The sequence below is a fragment of the Trichomycterus rosablanca genome, chromosome 13, assembly GCF_030014385.1.
Source record: "Trichomycterus rosablanca isolate fTriRos1 chromosome 13, fTriRos1.hap1, whole genome shotgun sequence".
Lineage (NCBI taxonomy): Eukaryota > Metazoa > Chordata > Actinopteri > Siluriformes > Trichomycteridae > Trichomycterus > Trichomycterus rosablanca.
Window position 1 is genome coordinate 28,476,457 of NC_086000.1, and position 21,137 is coordinate 28,497,593.

The 21,137-nt window shown below is 39.4% G+C and overlaps 1 protein-coding gene across 2 annotated transcripts in view; it reads left to right on the top strand.

Annotated features, from left to right (window-relative positions):
• The window catches only part of paplna (papilin a, proteoglycan-like sulfated glycoprotein), a 60,228-nt gene extending 43,986 nt beyond the window's left edge, over positions 1–16,242 (top strand). For both annotated transcript variants that reach the window (XM_063007721.1, XM_063007720.1), the window contains 11 exons: positions 875–992; positions 1,106–1,211; positions 2,251–2,572; positions 7,577–7,735; positions 9,140–9,267; positions 9,400–9,481; positions 9,566–9,712; positions 13,379–13,506; positions 13,614–13,722; positions 14,491–14,654; positions 14,993–16,242. In XM_063007721.1, coding sequence (XP_062863791.1) covers positions 875–992; positions 1,106–1,211; positions 2,251–2,572; positions 7,577–7,735; positions 9,140–9,267; positions 9,400–9,481; positions 9,566–9,712; positions 13,379–13,506; positions 13,614–13,722; positions 14,491–14,654; positions 14,993–15,165 — 1,636 coding nt within the window. In that variant the 3' untranslated portion in view covers positions 15,166–16,242. The remainder of the gene's footprint in view (positions 1–874; positions 993–1,105; positions 1,212–2,250; positions 2,573–7,576; positions 7,736–9,139; positions 9,268–9,399; positions 9,482–9,565; positions 9,713–13,378; positions 13,507–13,613; positions 13,723–14,490; positions 14,655–14,992) is intronic.
• The last annotated feature ends 4,895 nt before the right edge of the window (positions 16,243–21,137 follow it).

Below are 21,137 nucleotides of genomic sequence, written 5' to 3' on the forward strand. Positions count from 1 at the left end.
CTACAGTCCATTGTGATCCATTTAACACCAGTGTTTGTAATGTTCCCACGATGTGTACAGTCCATGTGCTTTCCATACAAATTCCTCTGAAATAAAGTTAGACTGAGTCTGAGCTCATTTTGCCTGTAATGCGTATCTGTGCGTGCAGACGCCTGAAGAGACAGAGGCGTGCTTTGACCAAAGATGATATTAAAGCATCAATTAATAACTGTAATTTTGTTTAGTGATGATTTCTCACGCTTTTTGAAAACAAAAATAATTATTCGAAACACCCCTACATTTCGCAGCAGTTAGAGTAATTTGTATCTCATGATCGCAAACAGGAAAAAGACCCACGTTTTTGCTATACAGTATAACACAATGTTGCTGTGTTAAAGCAGCGCAAATTACCACAGTGACGTATGTTTAAAGTGGCACAAACATAGCCCAATAAAAATCGTTTGAATAAAAATGTTATTCTTCATAAATTTTTTTAATCGCGCTTAAAATTTTAACATGTTAATTGTGTTAATTAACGAATTTTTTTTGCGTGCTTGGGCACAAATTCCCTTAGCCTTACTCCAGAATCTTGTAAATACGATTTTCAAAAGAGTAAAGGCTGTTATAGCTGCATTAAAGGAACTTAAATTAACGTTTACATTTTCGGCATTCAGCAGACGCTTTTTTCAGTAGCGACTTACAGTACTGTGACAGTATATATTGTCTAAGCAATTGAAGGTTAAGGGCCTTGCTCAAGGGCCCAACAGTGGCAACCTTTGATTACTAGCCCAGTACCTTAACTGCTAGGCCACGACTGCCCGAGCTTCATATTAATTAATTTGTTATCAGTTTTAACACTTTATTGTGACATCTAATTATATTGAATGCTCTTCAGGTATGGCTGTTGCCAAGATGGAGTGACCGATGCAGTGGGCCCCAATAAGGAGGGCTGTCCAGAATATGCTTCTTCCTTCCCAAATACAGGTGCAGAATATGCTCCGTCGTTCCCAGCTGTAAGTATCTGTTAAACTCACTGCTAAAATCTACTGTACAAACTAATCTACTGTATTTTTGTACCAAACTATTCAATATGAGTTTTTCTTGCTTTCTGTTCCATCCCATACAGCCTGAGAATGTGGAATGCAGCAAGTCCACATACGGTTGCTGTTTTGATGGAGTAAGCCCGGCCCGTGGTGCTAATGGAGAGGGCTGCCCTACTTCGCCTGGCAGAGGTGAGTCAAAATATATATATAATATATATAAAATATTAAGATTACGTAGTAATCCACTGATGATCTGTGGTAAAAGAATGGGAAGTGTATCTGTATTTTGGACACAACCAGTTGAGTCTGTTGAGCTTGGCCAGGCAGAAAGCACCTCTTACTCAAACTCTGCAGTAGTGCAGTGTGTTAGACTGCTGTGCCAGAGAGTGTGTTAGACTGCTGGAGGATCATGACCATTACCATTACCATAGGAATCCCATAATAATCTGTAGTAAAACAATTAGATGTGTAACTGTATTTAAGACACGACCAATTGGGTCTTTTGAGCTTGGCCAGGCTGGTAGCACCTCTTACTCATCCTCTGCAGTGGTGGGCTAGTGTATTACACTGCTGTGCCACCTAAGCGCCCTCAGTCTTGGGATTTTAGTGATTTTTGCAAAAGTTCTTTCTCTGTGACCGAATACCGGTATTGAATTTATTTATTTGTATTGAATTGAATTGGGGTGGCGTGGTGGTTCAGTGGGTAGCACTGTCGCCTCACAGCAAGAAGGTCCTGGGTTTGATCCCCAGGTGGGGCGGTCCAGGTCCTTTCTATCTGGAGTTTGCATGTTCTCCCTGTGTCTGCGTGGGTTTCCTCCCACAGCCCAAAAATATGCAGTCAAGTTAATTGGAGACACTGAATTGCCCTATAGGTGAATGGGTGTGTGTATGTGTGTGTGTGTGTGTCTGCCCTGTGATGGACTGGCATCCCGCCCAGGGTGTTACTGTGTGCCTTGCGCCCATTGAAAAGCTGGGATAGGCTCCAGCACCCCGCCACCCTAATTGGATAAGCGGTTAAGACAATGAGTGAGTGAGTGTGTTTGACATTAAACTTGTGAACTGATGAATCTTGTGTAACGAGTAACTACTGTTTCTGTCATTAATGTAACCAAAGTGTGTAAAAAATGACGTCCTAATAAATAAGTAATACTAAAACATCACCGGGTAAAATATTACCCAGGACCACACAACTATTTACGATGTACATGTATAAAATTCAATTCAACAGGTCAGCGTGCGCCTTGCGACCTGCCCCACACGGTCGGACCGTGTTCTGAATGGACCGCCCGCTACTACTACGACTCGGCCTCGTCTCGCTGCGTTCATTTCTGGTACGGCGGTTGCCATGGCAACAGCAACAACTTCGCCACGACGGAGGAGTGCCAGCGAAAGTGCCAGGGCCGTCAGCCCTTCACCCCAGAATACACGTCCAACCCTAGCAATATCTGGTCGGGCTACAATACATCTTCGCGTGGCCACAATAACGGGCTTCAGTCGGTGGTACGTCGGACCGTCCCCAGAAACGTGCGGGTCTACAAACACGATGGCAGGTAAGAAGGCCTTACAGGAGCCATCTTTTCCCTTCACCTGTTCCCCCGTCGTCACCATACCTCCTCTGTACCAACTTCAAGAGCTTGATCCTGCTACTGATGCCAGACTAGGGTCTTACACACACACACACACACACACACATTATGTCTATGCTGCACTTACTAACATATTTTGGCACATAGTTTGTTGTATTTGTAGTGTCTTTATTATACATTAAGGCTCTGATTTACTAAGAACAAGTAATCAGTACTGATTTGCTTATATAGAATTATAAATTGGGCATGTGATGGCTAGATGTGTGCAGGTAATTTTCAGAAAATGATTGCGCTTTCGAAAATAATATGTAAATTAGGTTTTTGCCTGTCTTAATTGCTCTTGATAAGCATGTAAAGTTTGATTTTCAAACAGAAAAGGCTTTGTGTGACCTCCAGGCAATGTAACTGAAAGCATGGTCGGGTGGTTGGGACTCCTACAGCATTGTATAACAAAATCATTCTTCTTTGCAATCTTGAAATGGTTATATTTTAATGATGGTCAAACGCCCAATCAGAACCATTCAGGGTACAGGTAGGACTAAAAAGTCATGTGCACTCTAAACTAGATTACAAAGCAATACAATACAGGTTATAGATTACCCATAATATAAACTATACACTGATGAGCCATAACATTAAAACCACCTCATTGTTTCTACACAAACAACGTGGACAATGTAGAAACAATGAGGTGGTTTAAATGTTATGGCTCATCAGTGTATGTGTTATATTTGGCTTGCATATATAATAAAAATATATATTTAAACAATCCCTAAAAAACAAAAGCATGGTGTATGCAGGGAGTAAGGTGGACTCATGTTCAATGAAATGCTTTTTTAATTGTGACTTTAAACAAGCTTGTATGAGAATTTGTCTATTTATTGTTTGTTCAGGTTGAGTTTTCTCCAGGCACTGCGATTTTTCCCCTCCTTCCAAAAGCTGTACTTGTTTTGATTGTCTGCTTTAAACTGCCCATTGATGTAAGTAAATAAAAAATAAAGATTTAGTCAGGGTAACATGGGGCTGGTGCCACCTTAAAACACTGCATACAAATTTGGTATAGACTTTAGACATGGTACCAGTTCATCACAGGGCAACACACACCGATTTACTCACAGACTTAAATCAAGGAGGCAGTTACAAGAGACCAATTCACCTTCTGCATGTTCTTATGTCAGGCACAGAGATAATATGTGAAGCTCTTTACAGTGACTGCTGACAAGGATTGAATCCAAGTCCTCAGGGCCCATTTTACTGTTTAGCACCTTTCTAGCAAGAAGTGATACATCTAAATTGTCCCCCTCAATAATGCCTAATTTGTAGTACTCTTTGAAGTTAAAAGTAAAAATACAATTGGCTGTTTTTTAGGCATGTCTAATTCAGTATCCTTTTTTGCAAGACTGACCATTTTATAATGATTTGCATCCTTAGACTGTTCAAGAAATGTGATACTGTATGTCCCTGTTATTTTGTCTCCATTCCAAATGCTGAAACAGTTTGGAAAAATGGAACAAGGTGTTCCCTAGGGTTTAGCCCTTGGCCCTCTAATCTTCATTATCTACCACTATACCACTAACCTTTCACTACCTCCCCTTATATCTTACATTCAAGACCCCAGACAATAGATGAAGAGTAGTAACCTTTTGAAACTAATACATGATAAAACTGAAATTGGCCCTAGGTCTCCTCTGACTTCACACTTAACTTGGACAGTGTGACTGTTACTACTAAAGTGTCTACTAAACGGGTATTTTCTTTTGTAGTTGTTAACACAGTAGCAGTCAGCAATATATCTATATTCACTGACTAGCAAATTTGACAATGTGTTGTTTATCTTATTTGAAAGTTTTTATTCTCTGTGGAATCTGTAAACGAACCTGCACTTATTTAAGGTTTGCATGTGTTTCTAAACATGATGATCTTAGTAAAACAGGGCCTTAATGTATTATTGAATTTATTTACTCACATGTGTATACTAATGTAGTTAGCATAGAGTTGTTTAAGTTTTTTTTTCTACATATGCACAACCACATACATACACATTGCACATATACTGTATACATTGCAACTAGGGTGCAGGGATTTGGTACATCCACATGGTTTTGGTACATCCACAATATAGTATAAGTCTGATTAAGTGTGTACATGTGCTCACATTAGTGTACAATTTCACACCCATTACACCCAACACATTTCCTTCCTCTGGCCCTGTTGGACATTACTCTGCTTTTCAGGACTGGTCCATTTCTGTTACCATAGACTTTTTCTTTACTGTTACCCACTCACCTACTTTTTGTTATATTTTTTTTTTTTGGCTGTCATTTCTGACTAATTCAGTGTGATTAATAAAAACCCTGCTGTGATTGTCCGCTAGTGCTGCATTCGTCTATGTGTGTTTTACATTCTGCTGTGTTTAAGTAGTAGGAGAAAATGTATACAACCATTTAAAAAATAAGAGTCGTGCTGTGGTACAAAAACATGGTCCATTTACTAGTGCTAAACTAAAATGCATTTGCTTACATTTATGTATATTTGTCACTTTTAATTAAATTAAAGCTTCTACTTTATTAGTTCATTTTTTGATGTATTGTGGATTATGAAAGGTGTCCAAATGCTGCTAAACTTTGAAACCATGATCGAGGAATACATATGTACATTTAAACATAGTGCCATGGTAGAAAAACATTGTCCAACCTGTTTTTGCTGAATCAGTTCATTTGATACCCTTTGTATTTGTTACCTAATGGTACCACTTCCAGGGAGAGTGGTATCCTAGTAGGTAAAGGTTTGGGCCATCAATTAAAAGGTTGTGTGTTTGAATTCCTGCTCCAAACAAGCTATGATACACAGGAATGTATTGTATGTGTAAATGTATATATGACTAACAAAGACATTCATAACTAAAGACTAAAGGTATCCAAAGTTTTAACATGCTGTACGGATACACCTGTGCTTGTATTGTTGACGTTGTTGAAGTTAACATTTATGCATATTAGTATTTAAGGTCCAGTAGACAACCATCAGACATATAAACACAGATCAAATCAAAGACTAACTGAAAATCACCTGGGTCATATATCCTATATCGCTCATAGATTTCACTTTGCTTTCCTTGGTAATCATAATTCTGCTATGCTGTTACACAAGGTGTTCCCCAGGGTACAGTTCTTGGCCCTGTAATCTACTGTACATTATCTTTATGTTACCCCTAAGTCAGAATATTTATTGTCTTGGAATTTATTTTCACTGTTATGCTGATAATATTCAGATCTATGTCAGCCCTAAAACTTCCAGTAACTGCCCACTACCTGCACTTATATCTTATTTTCAAGACCTCAGACAATGGATGAAGGTTAACTTTCTAAAACTAAACACTGATAAATCTCTAGGCTATTACATTTTTAGAGCTCAGGTCAAAAGAGTTGCTCCAGTAGTTTGTTAGTCTTTAAAATCCATGTCTCATATCACCCTAATTGTAGGGTTACACTGGCTACCTGTCCCACATCATATTCAGTTTAACCTCATGCTAACATACAAATCTCTACATGGTTTAGGACCAGCCCATTTAACCACACTCCTGCATTCTTATTGCTCTATTGCACTTAGGTCCTTTGACATTTGGCATTTATATATCCCAAAATGTAGATTGGTTACTGTTGTTGGGCAGACCGGTCAATATCATGGCCCAGAACTTTTTTGAGAGTCACTCACTATCTGCCTTTAAAAGCTCAGCTGAAACATCTCTATTTTCTCAGTACTTTTATTGCTGTACTTACTGAATAAGTTTATACAAACACTCTGGTTTCAGAAAACAGTGTGAGGGGATTTTACAGGGTGATCATTTGCTAATATGATGCAGGGTTACTGGTTTTGGTCTGATGGAAACATAAATGTATACAAAATACTGTAAGCTTTGCGTTATAAAAGATGGGGAATAATAAAAGTAACTAAAAAGTAGCCACAGTGCAAATTATACTTAGGATTAGGACCTGCCTTTGGTTTACTTTAATTAAATTAAACATACAGTGTTTATTATTGTGTACCCATTTTACTTATTCAAAAACTGTGGGACAATTTTGCCCTAATTATTTATTATCTTATTAATGTGGGTGGCATGGTGGCTCAGTGGGTAGATCTGTCTGCTCACAGCATGAAGGTCCTAAGTTCGATTTGCAGGTGGAGCGGTCCGGGTCCTTTCTGTGTGGAGTTCTTTCTGTGCAAGCTCTGCTCGTGTCTGTGTGGGTTTCCGCCGGGAGGTCTGGTTTACTCCCACAGTCCAAAGTTGTGTGAATTGGAGATACAAAATTGCCCTGGGCAGTGTTTGACATTGAACTGTAATCTAACTTCCTGTTATGAATGTTTAAAACATGACATTAAAATCTTTTATGTATTGCTGATATTATGTATTACTAATGAGTAAAGTATTACTCTCTGTTGTTTCTGCCTGGGGTCCCATGTGTTGTTTTACAGCGTGTGAGCCATCTTTATGGTAGTGAACTGCTACTTGAGTTACTGTGTGATCATGTGGGCAGCATGATCTTGTAAAATTCAGTAACCAAAGCAAACTATGGTGACGGTCAGCCGGCTGTAACTAAAGGCAAACTTAGATTTTCAGAGTTAATGCTCTTCAAAATCAGCTTGCAGTTCTGAGCTCTCCTAGCAGGATTAAGTGCATGACAGCCCTTGGCTATAGCGTATGAAACCTATGAGCGTTAAACACTATCATCTCTGTGTAGTCTAAAGGATGTTTGCTCTTTAGACTGAAACAGAGCTCACAGAAATATGATTTTCTGTGAATTAAGCAGGTCAAAGCTGATCTTTATGCTTACTTTGGTGGCTGCACATGCCGTTCTGTCGCCAATCGTAAAGCATAAAGTAAAACGTTCTTCCTTCTTTCTCTCTCTGTTTTTCTGCATGTCTTTCTTTCTGCTCATCCTTTCCCTCCTTGTTCGGCCTTCCTCGCTTCAGTTGGTCTGCTGTGGGTGTGAGTATTGACAAGTCGGATCCTTCTACGGTGGAGGGTATAGAGGGCCAGCGGGTGGTGTTGCCCTGTAAAGTCACCCCGCCTCCATCCTCTACTGTGATCGTGGAGTGGAGAAGAGATGGCGTCCCTCTTGACCCTTCCAGGTCAGTACATCATTTAGCTGTTATATAATTGATGCATATTAATGCGATAACCTTCATTTAACTTACAGAGCTGAATGTTAAGGTTCCGAGAATAAAATGCAATGCATTTTTTACCATAATGATTTAAATAAATAGATTAAAGCTTACCGTGAGCTAGGAGATTTAGAAACCATCATGCACAGTTCTGTAGAAGCCACCCATCAGTATAATTAGTAGTATCAATTTTATTTTTGAAAATCTGCATGCTGTAAACATACTACGGTATATTACCCTCAAATCTAACATAAAAAAAGCAATCAAGCTATTTGTATAATAATGTAATTACAGGGGTCTTTTTGCAAAACAAGACTTCACCAGTAACTCTGTTACTTTTCAAAAAGCCTTGATTTAAGAGCTTAGTTGACTAGCTAGTAAATTGACTATTGTACAACCCCAAATCAGAAAAAGTTGGGACAGCATGGAAAATGCAAATAATAAAGAACACAGAGTTTCTTACATTTACTTTGACTTTTATTTGATTGCAGACAGGATGAACCTGAGATATGTTTATAATTATCCATTCCTGCATTTCAAGTCTGCAACACATTCCAAAAAAATTTAGGACAGTAAAGCATTTACCACTTTGTAATGTTGCCATTCCTTTTCACCACACTTAAAAGACATTTTGGCACCAAGGAGACCAAGTGATTTAGTGTTTCAGCTTTTATTTTGTCTCGTTCTTCCTGCAAACACGTCTTAAGATGTGCAACAGTACGGGGTCAGCGTTGTCACATTTTTCCTTTCAAAATTCTCCACACATTCTCTATTGGGGACAGGTCAGGACTGCAGGCAGGCCAGTCCAGTACTCGTACCCTCTTCTTCCTCAGCCGTGCCTTTGTAATGTGTGCAGCATGTGGTTTTGCATTGTCTTGTTGAAAAATGCATGGACGTCCCTGGAAAAGATGACGTCTTGAAGGCAGCATTAAATATCTCAGGTTCATCCTTTCTGTAATCAAATAAAAGTTAAAGTAAATGAAAGGAATACTGTGTTTTTATTTTATTTGCATTCTCCATACTGTCCCAACTTTTTCTGATTTGGGGTTGTATTTTTTTGGAAAGGTTTTGCAGACATAATGATCAGAATAAGCGCATACACTATATGGGCAAAATGTCTTGTACTGTTTAATGTAAATACATGGTAAAATAGATTTAACATTACTGTGTTCTGTTTTATTCAGATTTAACATTCTGTCCTAATTTTTATGAAATTGAGGTTTGTATTTAATAAAACATGATATGTAATCTTATATTTATAACTTGTCCATATATTCTTATGTGTCCTTCTGATTCATCCTTATGTATTCCTATGCTTTCGTGCTGTTTATTAATATTTCCTTTCTTAATGAAATGTTTATGAACGTGCAGACATGAGCAGCAGCCGAACGGCTCTCTGCTGGTGGGCCCAGTGAAGGTGAAGGACTCCGGCTGGTTGCTGTGTTTGGCCACACGAGACAGTGAGAGAGATTACCGATACGTCTATCTGTCCGTCTCAGGTGAATCTTACCTATCATTACAGTTTATAATAACTTGCACTGGATAAACAATAAACAACTTAGTAAATTTGAATGTATGCGGATCACTGTTACATTTTAAATCCTCACACACTGTGCTTTTTGTGCTTCTAGAGGCTAAGGATAAAGTTTATAAACCCTCAGTTTCACAAGACGGGTCCAATCCTGCAGACTCAATAATTGTCATTCCCCCCAGGTACTCAGTATCAAACACGTGTACACATCTGCACATGTAGGCACGTACACACCCACTTACTGTGCACGTGTTGTGTTATATCAGGTTCAGTATTGATCGTTCAGAATCGACGCTGGTCGAGAGACGTGCAGGTCAGAGTGCCAGGCTACACTGTACCATTCTTCCGTCCTCAGCTGCTAAGTTGGTCAGCATTCAGTGGACCAAAAAAGAGGACTTTCTCAACACATTCAGGTATGTGTGTATATCTTCATGTCACTTCATGTTTTGTCACTGCTTTATCCCAGTCAGGGTTGGTTTCCACAGAATCACTGGGCTCAACTGATAAATAAGATAAGATAACACTTTATTGATCCCGAAGGAAATTGCAGTGTCAAAGTACTTTACAAATTACATATATATACTGTATATATACAGTATATATATACAGTGTATCACAAAAGTGAGTACACCGCTCACATTTCTGCAGATATTTAAGTATATCTTTTCATGGGACAACACTGACAAAATGACACTTTGACACAATGAAAAGTAGTCTGTGTGCAGCTTATATAACAGTGTAAATTTATTCTTCCCTCAAAATAACTCAATATACAGCCATTAATGTCTAAACCACCGGCAACAAAAGTGAGTACACCCCTAAGAGACTACACCACTAAATGTCAAAATTGAGCACTGCTTGTCATTTTCCCTCCAAAATGTCATGTGATTTGTTAGTGTTACTAGGTCTCAGGTGTGCATAGGGAGCAGGTGTGTTCAATTTAGTAGTACAGCTCTCACACTCTCTCATACTGGTCACTGAAAGTTCCAACATGGCACCTCATGGCAAAGAACTCTCTGAGGATCTTAAAAGATGAATTGTTGCGCTACATGAAGATGGCCAAGGCTACAAGAAGATTGCCAACACCCTGAAACTGAGCTGCAGCACAGTGGCCAAGATCATCCAGCGTTTTAAAAGAGCAGGGTCCACTCAGAACAGACCTCGCGTCGGTCGTCCAAAGAAGCTGAGTGCACGTGCTCAGCGTCACATCCAACTGCTGTCTTTGAAAGATAGGCGCAGGAGTGCTGTCAGCATTGCTGCAGAGATTGAAAAGGTGGGGGCTCAGCCTGTCAGTGCTCGGACCATACGCCGCACACTACATCAAATTGGTCTGCATGGCTGTCACCCCAGAAGGAAGCCTCTTCTGAAGTCTCTACACAAGAAAGCCTGCAAACAGTTTGCTGAAGACATGTCAACAAAGGACATGGATTACTGGAACCATGTCCTATGGTCTGATGAGACCAAGATTAATTTGTTTGGTTCAGATGGTCTCAAGCATGTGTGGCGGCAATCAGGTGAGGAGTACAAAGATAAGTGTGTCATGCCTACAGTCAAGCATGGTGGTGGGAATGCCATGGTCTTGGGCTGCATGAGTGCAGCAGGTGTTGGGGAGTTACATTTCATTGAGGGACACATGAACTCCAATATGTACTGTGAAATACTGAAGCAGAGCATGATCCCCTCCCTCCGGAAACTGGGTCGCAGGGCAGTGTTCCAGCATGATAATGACCCCAAACACACCTCTAAGACGACCACTGCTTAATTGAAGAGGCTGAAGGTAAAGGTGATGGAATGGCCAAGCATGTCTCCAGACCTAAACCCAATAGAACATCTTTGGGGCATCCTCAAGCGGAAGGTGGAGGAGCGCAAAGTCTCGAATATCCGCCAGCTCCGTGATGTCGTCATGGAGGAGTGGAAAAGCATTCCAGTGGCAACCTGTGAAGCTCTGGTAAACTCCATGCCCAGGAGAGTTAAGGCAGTTCTGGGAAATAATGGTGGCCACACAAAATATTGACACTTCAGGAACTTTCACTAAGGGGTGTACTCACTTTTGTTGCCGGTGGTTTAGACATTAATGGCTGTATATTGAGTTATTTTGAGGGAAGAATAAATTTACACTGTTATATAAGCTGCACACAGACTACTTTTCATTGTGTCAGAGTGTCATTTTGTCAGTGTTGTCCCATGAAAAGATATACTTAAATATCTGCAGAAATGTGAGAGGTGTACTCACTTTTGTGATACACTGTATATACACTGATCAGCCATAACATTACAACCACCTCCCCTACAACCAGCTCCACTTACCATATAGTCAGCAATTACTGACTGTAGTCTATCTATTTCTCTACATATTTTTTAGCCTGCTTTCACCCTGTTCTTCAATGGTCAGGACCCCCACAGGTCCACCACAGAGCAGGTATTATTTAGGTGGTGGATCATTCTCAGCACTGCAGTGACACTGACATGGTGGTGGTGTGTTAGTGTGTGTTGTGCTGTGCTGGCATGAGTGGATCGGAGTTTTTAAATACCATGTCCACTCAGTGTCCACTCCATTAGACACTCCTACCTAGTTGGTCCACCTTGTAGATGTAAAGTCAGAGACAATCACTCATCTATTGCTGCTGTTTGACTTTGTCATCTTCTAGACGGTGCGCTGTTGGCTGGATATTTTTGGTTGGTGGACTATTCTCAGTCCAGTAGGGACAGTGAGGTGTTTAAAAACTTCATCAGCGCTGCTGTGTCTGATCCACTCATACCAGCACAACACACACTAACACACCACCACCATGTCAGTGTCACTGCAGTGCTGAGAATGATCCACCACCCAGTGGGTAGCCTAGTGGGTAGAGCTTTGGGCTATCAACCGGAAGATTGGGGGTTCAAATCCAGGCTCTGCTATGCAGCCACTGTTGGGTCTTTGAACAAGGCCCTTAACCCTGTCTTCTCCAGGGGCGCCGTACGATGGCTGACCCTGCGCTCTGACCCCAGCTTCCAAACAAGCTGGGATATGCGAAGAAAGAATTTCATTGTACTGTACAACTGTATATGTATATATGACAAATAAAGTATATCTTCTTCTATCTTCTTCAAACAATACCTGCTCTGTGGTGGTCCTGTGGGGGTCCTGACCACTGAAGAACAGGCTGAAAGGGGGCTAACAAAGCATGCAGAGAAACAGATGGACTACAGTCAGTAATTGTAGAACTACAAGTACAAAGTTCTATATGTTAAGTGGAGCTGATAAAATGGACAGTGAGTGTAGAAACAAGGAGGTGGTTTTAATGTTATGGCTGATCGTTGTATATATATATATATATATATAAAAATATATGTGTATGTATGTATAAAATTCATGTCTAACTGAATAAAGATTTAGTTCTGCAAGCAGCAGTTCAAAAGTCAGACGAATTATTTAAAATTATTATTATTATTAATATATAGGAAAATGTGCTTAATTTCATGGACTTTGTTTTTCAAAAATCAAAGGTTTCATGGATTTTTGAAGAAAAGTGCCGCATTTAATGGCTGTCATTAAATTTCACTCATAAATTAGGATAGAATAAATAGAAGCTACAATACAGCACAGCCTACCTTATCGGTTGAATGTAAACCTAGAACATCCAGCAACAGTCTCAAAGACGAAAATTCTCATCCGTGTTTTTACATAGTCATCTGTGTGTCCACAGAATTGGTTGGGAGTTTTCCAAACTCATTTACCAGGGTCGTGTTTTTAGCTGCTTTAGACTTTGACATCTTGGACATTTTGACTAACCGATTGCTAACTGAATTGCCGTAGGATTGCTAGGACTGCCTCACAGTGCAAATTAACCAGTAAACAAAAGGCACCTAAATGCTATGCAAATGAAATATGTTAAATCACTAAACACAAACCTTAAAGTTTAAATTCCACAACTAATTACACAAGAAAATAGCTCAGTGATGCGATTTTCTCGGCTGTTTCTCGGTTGGGCCTTAATCATGAGTTTTTATGGATCTTGTTCATCCTACAGAAGTATTGTTTTTGTTATGTAATGATTATGATTCAGCACTTTTGTTTGATGTTCCGACTGGCACAGGCACTCTCAGCACTCGGATGGCACCCTGGTGATTAACAACCTGACATCTGCTAATTCAGGCGTCTATACCTGCACAGCCTCTAGCAGTCAACAGCTGGAACAACTGCAAATCCAGCTCAGAGTTTCAGGTTGGATTTTTGTCTTCTAGCATACATTTGATCTATTATAAAGACATTATACACAGTCTGAAGAGTATAAACGATAATAAGTGTGTGTTCCTGTTCTCCTATTCCAGAAGATCTGAGGATCACCAGAGCACCAAAAAACGTGCAGGTGTCCCAGGGCAGCGTGGCTCGACTACCCTGTGTAGCATCTGGAGATAATGTTAAAATCGCCTGGTCCAGGTCTGTAGATTTTTCTAGAAGTATGCTGACTAGTGCTTATAGTTTAAATACATGTGAAAATACTGGCCACTTTATTAGGAACAACCATTAGGGATGTAACAATGCACCACAAGACAGATAAAGTTGGTCAGGACCCCAACAGGACCACCACAGAGCAGGTATTATTTAGGTGGTGGATCATTCAGACACAGCAGCGCTGCTGGAGTTTTTAAATACCGAAGTTAACAGATGTTTTTCCAGAAAGTTAAAAAGCGGAAATACGTCATGCTACATTGTGCAAGAGGTCCATTGGATTAACATCTGTTAATAGTGGGGGCCATTGATTATAGAAAACATTCCTCAAACTATTACACCACCACCTTCAGTCTTACCTGTTAACACAAGGCAGGTTAAGTCTATGGATTACTATTGTTTACACCAGATTCTGACTCTTCCAATTGCACTACACAGCCAAAATCAAGATTCATCCAATCAGGCAACGTTTCCTTTCTTAAATGTCTAGTTTTGATGGTCCCGTGCCCAACATAGCCTAAGATTTCAATTCTAGGCTAAAAAGAATGGAAGCGGATGTGTTTTCACACTTGCATAATCATTTCTTAATCACACCTGACATTCTTAACCTGTGTCTGTATTATTTTATACATTTCACTGCTGTCACATGATTGGTGGATTGGATACTTACAGGAAAGAACAGGTCCACAGACGATCTTATTAAAATGGCCATTGAATAATTTACTACTGTCATACTGTTCTTTATATGCTGTGCAGGAACGGAGTGCCAGTGAGACCTGATGGGATTCGAGTGCAGGTGTCAGCAGATGGCACTCTAATCCTGTATAACGTGCAGCCTGCAGACGAGGGCTCTTACACTTGCAGTGCCTATGTTGGCACAACCTCTGTTAGTGCCAGTGCTGAAATACGGGTGACCAAAGGTATAATGTTCATGTTTAACAGCAATGTTTAAATTCTTTATTTAGTGTTAAGATTTTTCATAATTAATTCTAATTAATATTTGTTCCAGGTTATATAACATGAATTAATACCATTTATTATAATGCGCTTATTTACACATCTAATTATTCTTACTAACCTTTTTAACTTGGCTAGGGTTTGACTGGGTGTTGCACCTCCTAAAAACACAGGGTGCATGGCAGGAATAGTTCCTGTCTGTTCATTGTCATTAAATGACAATAAGGGGGGTATGTGGGAGAGAAATGTTAATGAAAGTCCCGTTTGATTGACACACAACTATTTTATTTTCTCTCTTTAGAAATCGACGGGGATCACGGGCCATCGCCCAACTGTGTTGACGAACCCAATTTGGCTAACTGTAGGCTGATCGTCAGTGCCCGTCTGTGTGGCCACCAGTACTATTCCAGCTTCTGTTGTGCCAGCTGTTACAAATATGCAGTTGAAAAAAGCAGAACAACTCGACAAGGGTAGTGAAGAGCGCTAATGAAGAGCCTAATGCCAAGTTCACACTACACGACTTTCCAAGTCGTCAGGTCGCTGTACAGTTCACACTACACAACTGGATCTCTGTAATCGGGAGTCTTTCAAGTCGGTGTGTATTTCACACTACACGATGGATCGGCGATAGGGGGTTTCACACTACACGTTCTATCACCAACTGGAATCGCAGGCGAGCTTCTCTGGTCTCCCAAACTACGTTTTGTCACGAAAACAAACGCGAGAAGTGACGAAAGGTTTAACGATACCACGTCCAAAAATGCAAGTCATGAGCGAATAAGTTTGTGCTGATGTGCAGCGTAAAATCAAAGAGGAAAAATAAATGAATCTGAGTTGATTTGGCTTGGATTGTTCTATAGTAAGTTGGAGGTTAATAAATATTTTTTGCAATGCAACGTTGGTGTTACGTTCTGAAGAGAACGATCAGGTCAGAAATACTGTAAAACTTGTGCGTGTGCCGATGTATTCTGCTATAAACTATATAATGCCCCTGTCCCACCTTTTTACAAGCCTCTTCTGCGTTTCCCCTCACACTGTATCTTGCGTTCTCATTGGCTGTTCGACATAGCACTCATTGCCAATCAGGCAACTCAGATTCAGATATCTGACATGCTAGAAATCGCACTTCGGATCAAGTTGTTGAGTAGTTCACACATAGTGATTGAGAGCCAAGTTTCGATCGCCGAGCGAACGCCGAGTTGCTCCCGAGCCGGCAAATCTAGCACCGACCAGTCGGTGAGCGAAAATCAGGGCAAAAATTGTGTAGTGTGAACTAGGCATAATCTGATGATCAGGACTTGGATGTCTTTTCCTGCGGTCTGCCTACATTTGACTCCACACGTCACGATCAGCTTTGGTCAATCAACTGTACAGAACAAATGTACTTAAAAATACAACAAGGACAAGGAACAACCACAGTTTTATTTATAATAATGTATTATGCTTTTATATGCTTTTATGATGTGTATTTTTATGAAGAAATTTTTTGATAGACTCTTGATACTGTATTTTTTTAGACATAATGATACATAATGTTGAAATAATAATAAACCCACAAACATTTAAGTAATTCTGCCTTTTTTTTATTGTGTTTTGGTTATCCATTACAACTTTTTACATCATTAAAACTAGATTGCCAGGTTATAAGTCATGAAGGATCTGTTAAGTAGCCACCCTTTATCCCCTGGTTAGCAATAATCCTTTTCTGAGGATTTTATACAACTCCTAAATGGTTTGCGCGTAGACACTTGATGAGAAAACTAGATTTTCTTCACACTCTGTGCTTTAGAACCTCTCATAAAGATAGTATTGGTGTTGAAGCAGAGTAAAGGTGTAGGTGTGGCATCAAACGAGAGTAATGGGTGGGGCTGCTAATCAAATGGAGTAGACTCATTAAGAATCATGGTGATCAGCTGTGGCTCATTGGCAGACAGCCTTTATAATGGCTGCTTTTAAATCTGCCCAAAAGGCAGGGGTCTACTCTAATATTTCTTGTTGTCTGTATAGCAGTTGTTTAACCCATTAAAAAGTAAATTAAGAAAAAGAGAAGTAAAATGCAATGACTGACATTTTGTAGATTTATTAGCTCTGCAAATGTTTTAAACTCTTATTTAGTGTTTTCTTTACAACCTCAGGAAAACAAGTATAAGCCTCTTCCAGGCATAGGTGGTAGCAAGCCCTTTTTCATATTTTTAGGTCACCACCAATAATGGTTTGTTGATATAGTTCATTAAAGGGGCGATTTTTACTCTGATCCATTTTAATAAGATGTTTAAAATAGATTTAAGGAACCAATAAATTCATTAACACAAAACACACAAGCTAACTTGGTGGAATTTTACAAACTTGTTGTAACAAATGGGCTAACAGGACAAGAGAGGTGGACACACACACAGATGCTGTTTAACAAAGTTTAATAATAAAGGACAAGACCGGATAGTACACAAGACCAGACAAAAACACACGACCTAAGCTAAATGCTAATCTAAATACATACAATGTGAGTAACTATTTTGAACCAAAGCTAACAATGCTAAAACTAACCAGACACACTAACACAAAAGCTTAACAAGACAATATTTACTAAACAAGACTGGACAAGGACATGAACTAGAGCTAGAACCGAACTAGAGCTAGAACCAAACCTGACAAGAACCCCTAAACAAGGTGCAGCTGTGGATAAGCCTCCTCAACCATGTGCTCCCAGAAACATGGGTGTGGCACCTATACACTCACCATGCTCTGGAAGCAAAGAGGGGCTGAATTTGTGACACTTGTTAAAAGGAAAACAACTATAAAGGAAAGTAATTATGTAAGAAAATTGAAATGCAGCTGCATTATGTTGTTTTATAATAGGGCATAATTCCATTACAATGAAACAAACTAAAACACAATGACAGTAAACAAACCATTGTTTGTTGGAACTACAGGAACAGTATCATGAACAGTTTGACAGTACTAGATCTGATTACACTGTGCTTTTCAGTATAACTTCTTTTATATTACAAGTTGCTGTACTGAACAAACAGCACTTACTGGCACTTGGCTGCTGGTATCTTACTGTACATGTGCATGCAAAAATATGCACAGTCAGAAATGCTGCAGACACATGCAAAAGCTGCAAAGACCACAAACAGGGTAGAAAAATAAATTCCGTATCTAAACAATGACAGGGGAGGGGAGTGTTTAACCACTTTGGGTTAAGTTCTAGCAAATATATCCTGTTAGATTTACGTACCTACTTATGTACCTATACATATAAACAAAAAGTATGTATATAATATTAATATTAATATAAAGATACAATAGGAAAAATAAGGATAGACTGTTTTTGTAGAGCTAGTATTTGCTCTAAATAACGTGTCAAACTCAAGCCCCACGGGTCGAATCTGGCGCGCCACATCATTTTATGTGGCCTGTGAGAGCTTTAAAGGAGTATGATTGTCCTTAAACATATTGTAAAATCGTACATAAACTACAGTACATCTTCCACAATGCATGTCAATTATTGTGACCCGTGAAGTGACCGTATCTCGCCACTAGATGACGGTGTTACCCCATCAGAGTTTAACTAAGGCGGGTTTCAAACAAGTGAAGTTGAGAAATATTTACAAATAATCCCAAAACATTCCAATAAGAGACAAATTGATGCAGAAGGAAGGTAATTTAATAAAAGATGGGAAAGTGAATACAAGTTTGTGCTTCAAGAAGAAAAAACGCAACGTCTTGTGTGTAATGAGGCCGTGTCTGTGGTAAAGAAGTACAATTATAGATATACAATATGAATTTGGCATTTTGACACCAAGCACAGATATAAGTATGCTAGATTTAGCCTCCAAGAAAAACAAACTGTCCAAGAATTAAAAGGCAGACAGCAATCGCAGCAGGATACGTTACAAAGGGCCCTTTGAGGGCCACCATAATGTTGACGTAGCCCTTCGATAAAAATGAGTTTGACACCCCTGCTCTAAATAAAGTATTTGACAGTTAAATAATGCAGAAAATTAATAAAGAAATTAAATGGTGTAGTATTTTAGAGTACCAGGATATTTTGTTGATACTGCCCTGTCACATTTATTTAGCTCCTATCCCAGTGCTAGTCTGTATAACCTAAAGTTGGGTTATAACATGATATAATGATGTGATGCTATTGCACCAAAAGAGCAATAAGTATAATAATAAGATTTAATAATATTACATTAAAATGCTGTTATAAAAATGATGTTGGAAATGCGTTTCAGTTTTTATTTCCCACAGAATGTAAACTTTGCAGGGGTTGGGACCTAATCATGATCAGTTCAGAATGGTCCACAGCCAGTATATGACTATACATCATGTAGAAAGTCCCACCCCTTTGTCAAGTAACTAACCCATTTCAGCATCAATGCCCTCCACTTGCATGTTGTACTATTTAGAATGGCCTGTGTACATTTAATTGTTTTAATTCTAACAATCCAATGGCTTCTCACATCATGTAAGAACATAACAGGATGTTTGTTTGTTTTTTTACTTTTTAATTGTGATCTGTTGTGGCTGCAAATGTTTAATATTTTTTCTTATTACAGGTTCAAAGCTCATAGAGGTCAATCAGAAACCAAAGCAGCTGGTTCTTTATTCTGGTTCCTCACTACAGATCTTCTGCTCTGTAACTGGTTTTAGTAATCCAGACATGTTCTGGTATCGCTGGACTCCTAAAGAGGAGAACAAATTGGTATTCACTTCTGGTGGCACTGGGTTGATGAACCCAAAAAGTGAGGGTCGGTTTACGTCTAACAGACCTGAAAATCTTCAAATGGTTTTGGAGTCTGATGGAGTGAGAGTGAACGACTCTGCAGTCTGGTACTGTGCTGCTAGTCCCCACAGCATCCCAGTCTAATCACAGAGCTGTACAAAAACCATAACCTGTCATTAGGATGAAGCTTTTTGTCTTGCTGAGTTAATCAGCAGTGAAAGATCTACCAATGTAGGGTAAAGCTTCAGCCTGAGGGTTCAACAGGAAGCAACCAACCACTGAAAAATACATTTTATTATGAACAGAGATGGTGGTTGCTTTGTTCATGGTTTGTGTTGTTTTCTGGTACGTTATATAGCCAAAGGTATTTTGACACGCCTCCTAATTATTGTATTTAGATGCTTCAGCCATACATTCAGTTAATGTCTTAAATTTTTTTCAGGATTAATAAAGTATCCATTCATCCATCCATCCATCCATCCATCCATCTATTTTGGTTGTGGCAACAGTTTGAGTCTGGCCCTATTTTGTTTTGGCATGACTGTGTCCCTGTCCACAAAGCAAGGTTTGACATGAGTTAGTTTAGGTGTAGAGGAACTCCAGTGGTCTGCACAAAGCCATAAACTTAAACTCATTTGACACCATTAATATGGCTCAGTGGGTAGCACTATCGCCTCACAGCAAGAAGGTTCTGGGTTTCGATTTTCCTCCGGGAGCTCTGGTTTCCTCCTACAGTCCAAAGACACTCAAGTGAGGTGAATTCTCTCACTTACTCACTTTCTTAACCGCTTATCCAATCAGGGTCACTTGATGCTGGAGCCTATCCCAGCTTTTCAATGGTCGCATGGCACACATTAACACCCTGGACGGGGCACCAGTCCATCACAGGGAAGACACACAAACACACACACATTCACCTGACTGCATGTTTTTGGACTGTGGGAGGATCGAACACAGGACTTTCTTGTTGTGAGGCGACAGAGCTACCCACCGAGCCACCATGCCGCCCTGTGGGGTGAACTGGAGATTGTCCATGACTGATGGTTGTTTGACATAACAGACTTGAACTGATGACACTTGTGTAACCAGTAACTACCGTTCCTGTCATGAATGTAACCAAAGTGTGTAAAACATGATGTTAAAATCCAAATAAATACATAACATAATTAATATGAACTGGTAGGTCAACTGCAAGACAGACTTTTTCATCCAACACCAACATTAGCAGATTAACTACAAAATGATGTTTAAGTATAAAATACTCTATTGAGTAATGTTAAATGAAAACATTAAGCTCTGGAAATTACACTGGTAGTACATGTTTTTTTTTTTTTACTTTTTCAGGTTCTTTCTTACAAATCAAATCAAAGTTTATTTGTCACATACATTGCCATAAACAGTACACATTTGTAACTGGACAAAATTGGACACAAAATATTACTCCAGTATAGAATAGAATGTTTGTAGATGTAAAAAAGTGTAGAAAATTTGAATTTAAAATTAAAATAGAAATTTTAATTATAAGTAGAAAAATAGAAGCAGTTTAAACTGAAACAAAAGTGCAAAACTGGACTAATACTGAACATAATGATGTGAAAGTGATAACTTTGTACATACGCTGATCAGCCATAACATTAAAACCAACTCAAACAGCAGCAATAGATGAGCGATTGTCTCTGACTTTACATCTACAAGGTGGACCAACTAGGTAGGA